The 9,843-nt window shown below is 43.5% G+C and overlaps 1 protein-coding gene across 1 annotated transcript; it reads left to right on the top strand.

Annotated features, from left to right (window-relative positions):
* Positions 1-3,834, top strand: heyl (hes related family bHLH transcription factor with YRPW motif like). Its single transcript, XM_008421511.1, has 5 exons — positions 1-456; positions 2,247-2,313; positions 2,407-2,490; positions 2,593-2,674; positions 2,760-3,834. The coding sequence occupies exons 1-5, from the start codon at positions 377-379 to the stop codon at positions 3,437-3,439; spliced, it is 993 nt and encodes a 330-aa protein (XP_008419733.1). The 5' UTR covers positions 1-376; the 3' UTR covers positions 3,440-3,834.
* Positions 3,835-9,843: the final 6,009 nt, after the last annotated feature.

Below are 9,843 nucleotides of genomic sequence, written 5' to 3'. Positions count from 1 at the left end.
CAGAGAGAGCAAGCCAAGAGAGACATAAGAGAGGAATAGACTACGATTGGATGCCACTGATTGTGTAAAAAGGCTGAAGCGGCTCGTGAGTATTCTTACTTGTCATGGGCCCTTGGGGGTTGCTCAAGAAGAAGAGGTCCAAGGGCACACGAAGAAGCCGCGGCGCGGGAAGAGGCGAACAGAAGTGACAAGAAGGAAAACAAAGCTTTTAGAACTGACAGCGTCAAGAGAGTCACACTCTTCAGTGTCCCAGTGACTCCACTGAAAGAGAGAGAGAGAGAGACGGCGGTCAACAACTCATCCATCAATCCACCCGTACCATCCATCATCATCTGTCCGACGAAGAGGTGAAAGGTTAAAGGGGAAAAAACTAAAAATGAAGAGACCTCACGACTACAGCTCTCCAGACTCGGACACAGACGAGTTCATCGACGTGGGGCAAGAGGACAGCTACTGGTGAGCATCCGCCCGAGCCACACCTGAGGGCTGGAGCGCGTTTCCCTCCAGAGTAAAATTACACCGCTGCGCTCGCCGGCTAAATATACATACGCGCGAAGGCTCCCAACATGTCGTGTGATGAGAAATGGGTGTTGCACAGCATTGAAGTTCAAAGAGTGTGGGGGGGAAAATGTTGGTTTTTCAGGGTCGTAACACTGATGCCTTGCAGAAAATGTAAATATTAAAAGCAATGATTTATTGAGATTTTTTTTACAATCTACACTTTCACTATGATTAGCAAGCATGGCAGTTTTCCCTCATTTGAACACTGCAAAATAATAGAAAAAGCTGAAGGTAGTAGTTAAAAATCAAGTATGTTGCACAGATTTTTTTTAAAAATGCATCAAATCTGGGTGCATGTCGGTTAATAAAGAGTTGGGAAGATATTACAAAAAAGGTCTATATTATCTGAGGCCTGCTGGTTCTGAAACATGCTGAGTTTTTTTTAATTGTTTGCTTAATTTTAAGAAATTGTATTTAAATAATTTTTACATGCAGTGCAACAAAAAAGGTAAAGGATTGTATTATATGTTGGGTTTATGTGAATTTACATCTGCATCATTTGCATTTTCAATATTTAAGCATCTATAACCAGAAAGTAGAAACTAACTCAAAAGCAAAAAAAGAAAAGTAGAAATAATTGTTTTGTATTGTGTTTTTAGAACTACTAGCTTCTTTTTTAGTTAGCTATATGATTTGTTATTTTGAAAATGTTCATCATGGTTTATATCTCAGTGCAACATTCTATGGAAAAACAAACTAAATTGCAAATTTTTCTCCTCATCTAACTAAATCAACATTATTTTATTAAAGGATCAGTCAGTAAAGACAAAGTTCTAGTTTTGGCACATAAAGATTGATTGATCATTTGAGGCTAAAATGTGGCCTATTTAATCACAAGTCATTAATCTAAGTTGAGTGTTGTGCAAAATGCCTGATAAGCTGTAAAAAAAAAAGGAAAAAGACTGAATGTAGCACGCTCGCTCCTTTAAATGTCATTGAAACATTTAAGTTTTTAGTTGAACTGGTCAAATTCCTTTGCAGAAAATTTCACACGCATCTGGAATAAAGGAAATATTTGCGAATGTGCGTGCTTCCAACACATATATGCAGAATTAAAAGAGAATGGGTTACATCACAAACGCAAAGTGAGCCAGTGACACAAAAAAGGGGTTTGGTGGGTTTAAAGAATTTGAACTGCACTCTGATGTTTGAGCTGAGGACTACGCTGTTTTTCCAAGGCCTTCATCATCAAAAATCAACCTAAACAAAAACAGTCTTCTTGATTTGGCAGCCCTCAAGTAAAAAAAAAATTAATGGAAGTTCAATCCGTCTCTGCAGTGACAGTTTTGAAGGGAACTCCAAGCTGTGGAACTCTCTCAGGGCATGTAACACGAGAGTTCACAGACGAACGTGATCCGTTTTGGCCGACTGCACCAGGAGGGCCACGGCTCCCATGTTGCCTGTTGGAGCCTCTGTTGCAAAACAATAGCATCGCCCCAGGGCTACGTAATTATCTTCCTAAAAGTGCCTTCTCCAAGAATATATGCAACCAAAAAAGCCAATCTCATCTCTGTTGCTTCTCAGTGCCCAAAAACCAGTACGATTCAAAGGGGTTGATGCGCTCTTCTTCTCCCTGTGTCACATTAAGCAGGGTAATAACAACAAGATGCAGGCGACTCAATGTTACCACATTTAGTCTTTTTTTTCCATCTTCCTTTTTTACTTATTCCATCTCCATAATGCAGCCCCGTCACCGGGTCCATGTCTCCAGGCAGCGCCTCGCAGATTCTGGCACGGAAGAAGAGGAGAGGGGTGAGCGGGAGCTTTGGATCTTCACTTTCTAAGATCCTTGTCGTCTCGATGTGGTTTGACTCTTAAAGTCTCTTTGCTCTTCTTGTGGTGCAGATCATAGAGAAAAGGCGCAGAGACCGGATCAACCACAGCCTTTCGGAGCTGCGGAGACTGGTGCCAAGTGCTTTCGAGAAACAGGTAGATTCTCACTATAGAGAATGACAGAGGATGTCATAATTAGATCATCGCTATGGCTTTCGGAGTGTTTTTGAGTAAATGTGGCTCTTTTTTTCCTTTAAGGGTTCTTCTAAGTTGGAAAAAGCAGAAATTCTCCAGATGACTGTGGACCATCTCAAACTGTTGCATGCAATGGGAGGAAAAGGTACAAGGATGGAAGTACTTTGAAATGCTTTTGATGTCACCTCTTACTGAAAAAGACTTGAATTAAACTGATATTTCAATCACAGGTTACTTTGACGCGAGGGCACTGGCAGTAGACTACAGGACCCTTGGCTTCAGGGAGTGCGTTGGAGAGGTTGTACGGTACCTAAGCTCACTGGAGGGGGAGTCTCCCGACCCAATAGGAGCTCGCCTCGTTTCCCACCTCTCGCACTGTGCCAGTGAGCTGGACCCTCTCCTCCTACAGTCACCCCCTGCCTCCGCCTTACCCTTCCCTCCCTGGCCATGGACCTCCTTCCCACCAATTGGTCCTGCTACACCGGCCCCTTCCTCGCCATCTTTCCCAAGCAGCCGCAGGGATCTTGCGCTGCTGGGGAGCTACCCATCATCCGCCTCGCTGCGTCTGGCCCCGTTGGCTGGCTGTCAACAGGGCGCCCCGCCGCTCCTCGGACCGACAGCTCTGGCCTCCATTCACAGGGTGGCCTCCCTCCCATCGTCTCCTGCTCTGGGCCACTCCCGACCGAACCAGCCGTCCCCTCACAGCACCACCTGTGCCTCACCTCTACCTCTCCCGACTGCCTCCTCTTCCTCTCCCTGTTCCTCTTCTTCTACTTCATCATCTTCTGCCCCTCCACAAGTGTCCTTCCGGCCTTTTGCGCCTCTGGGCTCGCCAATAGCCCAGCGCAGGAGCTTAAGCGGATCATCCAAGGCGCCACAGGGGTGGGGAACTGAGATCGGGGCGTTTTGAAGATCATCTCCAACAAATGAACTCTGTAAAGTGGACACGGACCTTTCATTTGCACCATGTAGCAAATACGTATGAGCATTGTCTCTCTTAAGGGACTCTAAAAGCCATATCAGACAATGAGTGAAGTTTTGGATTCTTACAATCATAAATGAAGGAATGTGAAGGAATTTCTTTGTTGTATCCATGTTCTTGTTTGACAAAAACACATATAGTGTCCCGCAGAGCCATATATGCTGTTTTCCTCAAGAAAACTTGAGGGTGAGTTTTGACTGAACTTTGAGCTGTGATGTTTTCCTTTATTTTCTCTAAAACATTTATACATTTGATTACTTTTTTTTTTTTTTGCTTTCCAGAGAATGTTTGACAAAAACCTCTATAAAATTTAAGTGCCTTCACCCTTGTATGTGTTCCTGCTTTCTTTCACTGACTACATGAGTAATAGCCGGCGTGTTTTTGCAGCTGTCAACACAAAGAGCAAAGGAATGGCAAAGAGACAGAGAGCTGTACTCCTCGTTTATCCATATCTGTCACGTCTGCAAACACTGCCAACATGTTCCCCAGCCGTAACCCTCTTTGAGCATGTAAGCTGTCTCCAGCCATGGCTTATGGGAGCTGTGGTCTTGCGGTGGCGGAGGATAAACATGGTGGGAGATGGTGATGTTTTTGGGATGCCGCGGTGAGGCAAACAGACCCATCACTGTGCCCTCTAATTGGTGCTCCCCTGTAATTAACTTCGTCCTCATATCAGCCAATGCAGCCCCCCTCCTCTCCTCCACTCGCCGTTTCCCTTCCATTCTTACTCTTCAATCCTGTGGTACGCCAGCGGATATCTTCTCTCTCTGTTTGTCTGCGCCACTGTCTCCTCAACAATGGACGGACTGAGGAGAGGGAGGGATGAAGACGAGGGAAAACAAAAGGCGCAGATCTGAAGGTCTGTGGTCGAGTGACTGATTCGGCATAGACGTTTAATAGCAGGGTGGGGGTGGGAGGTAGGGGAAAGGGTTAGGGGTTGATGAGAGGGGCTGTGAAGGTTCAGATGGAAAGAGAGAAGCATACTTTGAATAAAAGGAAGTTGGCCAGAGCACAGAGTGTGCACAACACATCCCTGAAGAGTGATAAATGGCAGTTGCAAGCAGTTGTTTTCTCTTGAAGCTCCGCATGGCCATGCTGTGTTTCACCAGAGCTGCACGCCGGAGGGATGAGAGGAGTTTTGTGTGTGTTTATTGCTGGCCAACGCTTTGATCTACTTCGGGATGCAATGTCTGTGGTCTGCGGTCCAAAAAATGTGTGTGTTCCGCAAAGTGCGCACTGTTTATTTGAGTGAGCGTGCTAGTGCGTGCTTGAGCCGGTCCCCGTGTGTTTTCACTGCCTTTGTGTGTCAGTGTTTTGTTTATGTGGTGTGCAACCCCCGGTTGTGTGCCTGTGTGTGCGTGTAACGTGAGTATTCGGAGCTTGGCGTCAGGACCCGACCGCAGTGACGGCGTGGCTCTCGTGCGAGGCCGGCCGGCGGTCAGACGGACGGTATGGTGGTGGAATGTTTGAGGAGCGGGCCCGCTCGAGTGACACACATGTACACACGCACACACACATTCGCACACAGAGATACATAGTTATGGACAAAAACACAAGCTGGCTGGCACTATTCAATCCTCTGAGTGGAGGAGCCAGAGTCACCACCACAGCTTCCTGGAAGGACAACCACACTCGCATCGCGCAGGCTTTCCCACGGGGGAGGGGACGCTCCGAGGGAGCAGAGAAGAAGAAGGGAAGGGAATGTTGGGCAAAGAAAGAGGGAAGTTCTGAGCATGTGAGGAAAGGTTTTATGGAAGCTTAGTGAGGAAAAGAGGAGGGTTCTGTCGCAAGGTAGGAGGGCTGAAGGGAGGGGGGAGTAAATTAGAAGGCGACAAAATATTTTTCTCAATTAAATATTGTGCTGTGTTTAAATTGCAAACTCGTACGCTGAAATTAAACGTAGCAAATTAATTTCAAAGAACTACCTCTAAAATGTGTGACTTCTTTTCACAAACTCAATATTCTCATCTGATCTCACAACTACAACAGATGTCGTGAATTCACAAATAAGCTCATTAATAATGCCATTACGTAGAATTTGTTTTGATCTTTTGTAGTGATTTTGTTCACATACAACATAATCTGTGACTGAATTAGCGAAACATTTACCGACATTCAGCAAATTTTAAAGACATTTTAGAGGCTCTGTGTGCCACTTTTAACTTTCTTAATATTAGAAGTTTATTATTTAGCCCTTGAAGATTTTATTGCAGTCAAAAACACGCATGACCTGTCAGCTACAAAACTATGATGCTCTAAACCCTGACTATTTAGGCACATTAGATGACAAACCCATTAGTCATGTGAATCATTACTAAATGCAATACATTGGAGCAAAAGCTACTCTCCTTGTCTTTGTGTCTCTTACCTATTAACTAAAGGACTGAGCAAAAGCGTTTGGCGTGTTAGCCAAGAGTGGCTAAACACACTTTGTTACTGTCAAATAAGTCAACATACGGTGAAGCACAGTACATAGTGGGCTGGGAAAATGTTTCTGTAAATATGTACGTCAAATTCTTATTTTTCAGATGAGAAAACAAAAAACATAAAGGCTTTGTCCTAATTTTTTATTTTGTTATTTTCACCTCCATGGCCAATTAAAGGCTCCCACAGGTGCAGTCTTATCTTTACTAATCTGTTTTATTTATGCTGCTCAGTCTGAACCACAGCGTTTTTTTTCATAGTCGTATCTAAAAAACAACATATATGCTCATTTCTTTGCCTTCTTGTATGCTCTTAGTATTTTCTCAGTTTCCTTTCTGTTATTTTTTTTTTTTCCTAAGTCTTCAGTTTTGTTATCTCACCTGCTTCATGTCTGGATAGGGCTGAGCAGAAAGGAGGAAGTCTCGTCTGGATGATCAAAATCACACGGACTCTGTAAGAGTGGCATCTTGTGGTCAGAAAAGGGCAACGCAGGAAGCAGCCCACATAGATGACATTAAAAGGAACATTCAAAGTGAACTTCATGTAGCACCGAGGCTTAAATACAATTTCTTAATGTAGTATAGTTAATTAAATTAGTAAATTAGTAAATTAAAATAAAGAGGACAAAACTGATGTTTGATCAATTCTCCATGATATAAATCTATAAGCAGTTTAGTTTCTGTTAGTTCTGTCAAGATGCAAAAAAGGGAAAATTTCTATTTATATTGGTCAATCGTTTTATTGTAAATATGCTGTAGGAGCCGTAGTTTGACGACTGTTAGAAATATCACGTTTTGAGAACACAGGGGATTAGCTCAGTTTTTGTCGCTTGTTTTATGAATTGCAGCAGCTGCAGTGCGCCGCAATAAAGGTAGAATAAAGCTGATAAACAGGTGAAGAACCAAACTAGACAGATTCTTGGTGATTTATTTTCCTCTTTCACCAAACAATTACAGAGATTAAACTTTCATTTGTTCTCATGCTACCACTTGCTCTGGTAAAAACCATCGGCTCCAAACCAAATGCGTGCTGGTCCTTCACCAGGCCCCTGCACTTATAGAAAGTGGACATTACTTACTGTCTAAGTTTAGAAAATAAATAAGAAAATAATACAACAAAAAAATTTATAAAATCAACAATTATCAACCTACAAATAAACTCTGTAAATAATACAAAAATAGAAATTTAAGAATAAAGTAACAAAATTCAAATGGATAAAGAAAAAGAAAAAATAGCTCCAACAACTTCTATTCTGCCTTTTCTCGCTCTGTGTGACGGCTTTGTGGGCCGCTCTTGGCAACGTGTGCCCGTTGCCTACCCGTTGCCTTGGCAACCGACAAACAACAGCTCAGAGAGCAGACTACTGATCAGGGAAATCATAAAACAGAACATCCAGTCTGTTGCATTATGCTGTCAGGCTAAATGTCTAAATTATGATTATTAATAAGTTTTCGCCTGAGCACAGCGGCGGTTGATTAGCTGATTTAAACAGCTGCTCTACTGATGACGTGGTGGGCGGGTTGACCTGTTTTAGTGCTAACGGAACCAAAACACACCGAACTGCGCAGCACATGTTAAGGTTRTCAAAGTCAGTAGCAGGCTAATAACAGTTAGGCTAGTATAACTGACCCACTGCTCACTTGTTCAATCTTTTCTTTAAATTAAAACGTTTTCCTCACCTGTTAAATCCGAAGTCCTTATTACCATTATCTATGGTTGAATTAACTGCTAAACATTGCATCCGTTGTTCTGATTCTTTGCGTGATTGTAGTATTTTCCTGACCACYGATATTCCTGACTCAATGGACAGCAATGACGCATATGTGACTTACGATAAGTCACATAATGTCCAGTCCAGTAACATATATATCCATCAATGCTGCTGCCTCGCGCTCTGTCCTTCTCTCGCACTTCCCGCTACTTAGTGAGTGCCATGTTACATTGTGTTGCATTCAATGTTTTCGGAAAAAAAGAGTTTTATGCGCTTAATGTAATTAATTTGCCATAACTATTTGTCGCTAGCTGGGGTGGCAACAGTGGTGGCGAGGCTCTCGTTTGGGCTGGCAACTGCTACCCCATGCTGTAATGTAATGGAACTATTTTATGTGTAAGGTTATGTTGGAGTAGAACAAGGAAGTGACGTATACAGGAGAGACGTTGGAGCCGGCAACTCACTGTTCAGCAACCCGAGAATGTGTTGGTGTTATGTTCAACATTAAAGACGTTCAAACGCAATATCGGTGACATCCTTGACTCGGCATAACACTACATGGTGTCAGAAGACGTCGGAAGATGGCAAAGTTCCCACCTCCAGAAGCCTTTGATTTTTCACGGCCGGAGCAGTGGCCTGAATGGCGGCAGCGATTTCAGCGCTACCGGGTAGCCACAAAGCTAAACCTAGAAGACGGCGAGGTACAGGTCTGTACGTTGCTTTATTCTCTCGGGAAGGAAGCGGAACAAGTGTTCAAGACGTTCACATTCGAAGAAGGGGAAGACGAAGAGGAGTATGAGATAGTTTTAAACAAACTAGACAACTACTTCGTCCCCAAAGTGAACACAATACACGAAAGAGCTCGTTTTCATCAGCGCGCTCAAAGGTCGGGGRAGACCGSGGAGGAATACATAAGAACTCTCCATGAGTTGGCAGACACCTGTGATTTTGGCCGCGCTAAAGAAGAAAATATCTGAGACAGATTGGTCATAGGAAAGGCAGATTGGTCACTTGACAAAGAAATGTCTGAGAAGCTGCAAATGATGCCTGACTTAACCCTCAGTAAAGCGGTGGAGCTCGTGAGACAGTCAGAGCAAGTAAAACGGCACGTAAGCGAGCAAGGAGCTAATGCTTGTGCTAACCTGAGTGAAGTGGCTTACAAGCAACAACACCGAGAGAGGCTGATACACAGCGAAAACCATGCAAACAAAGCACAGAACACAGGAGGAGTCAAACCAAAACACTATCAAAATGTTAATAAAGGTCGCAAGTGCACAAGATGTGGTCGAGTACATGCAAAGAATGATAAATGTCCAGCTAGGAATGCCGRGTGCAGAAGCTGTAAAAAGCTAGGTCATTTTGCGGTCGTTTGTCGCTGCCGTGTGGTCAGTGAAGTTACTACACCTAAAAGGAACATTGAAAGAAATGCGACATACTTTATGGGAGGAGTCACAGACGTGGAAGATTCTTCAAAAGCTTGGACTGTAAACCTGCCAATACAAGGTTCTCACATCGTCTTCAAAATTGACTCAGGGGCTGATATGAGTGTTATACCATCAGAGACATTTGAAAAGCTTGCCTTTAAGCCAAAACTAAGAAAACCAACAAACAAACTAGATAGCCCTGGAGGCAAACTGAATTGTACGGGTTATTTTATAGCCACTACAATGAGRAAAGGCAAAAGATTCAGATTTAAAGTCAATGTGATTAAAGGACCCCAATGCAGCCACCTCCTGAGTCGCAATGTTGCAGTTGCCATGGGCCTGATAAAACGCATGGAGGAAATAAGAGCTCCAGCACAAATCAGTGAATCCTGTCCTGATGAAATAGGAAGGCTGAAAATCAAACCTGTTAAGATCACTCTAAGAGAGGGTGCAGCTCCCTATAGTGTGACAACAGCAAGGAGAGTGTCAGTTCCCATGTTACCAAAAGTGAAGAAAGAACTGAATCGTATGGTAAACTGTGGAGTGATTCAACCAATCTCAGACCCAACAGAGTGGTGTGCTCCAATGGTGCCCGTGCCAAAGAAAAACAAAGAACAAATTAGAATCTGCATCGATTTGAAAGAGCTAAATAAAGCAGTCAAAAGGGAAAAGTATGTSTTACCAACGGTGGATGACATCTTGCCTAAACTGGCAGGCGCCAAAGTGTTTTCACTGTTAGATGCTGCAAGCGGATTTTGGCAAATACCACTTGA

This window comes from Poecilia reticulata, linkage group LG11 (assembly GCF_000633615.1).
Source record: "Poecilia reticulata strain Guanapo linkage group LG11, Guppy_female_1.0+MT, whole genome shotgun sequence".
NCBI lineage: Eukaryota > Metazoa > Chordata > Actinopteri > Cyprinodontiformes > Poeciliidae > Poecilia > Poecilia reticulata.
Note: the sequence above shows the minus strand (reverse complement) of the source record. Positions and strands in the feature narration are given on the sequence as shown.

Coding starts and splice junctions, on each gene's coding strand:
- heyl (XM_008421511.1), top strand. CDS start 377: ATGAAGAGACCTCACGACTACAGCTCTCCAGACTCGGACACAGACGAG. Junction 457..2,246: donor GGGCAAGAGGACAGCTACTG/GTGAGCATCCGC, acceptor TCCATAATGCAG/CCCCGTCACCGGGTCCATGT. Junction 2,314..2,406: donor CACGGAAGAAGAGGAGAGGG/GTGAGCGGGAGC, acceptor CTTGTGGTGCAG/ATCATAGAGAAAAGGCGCAG.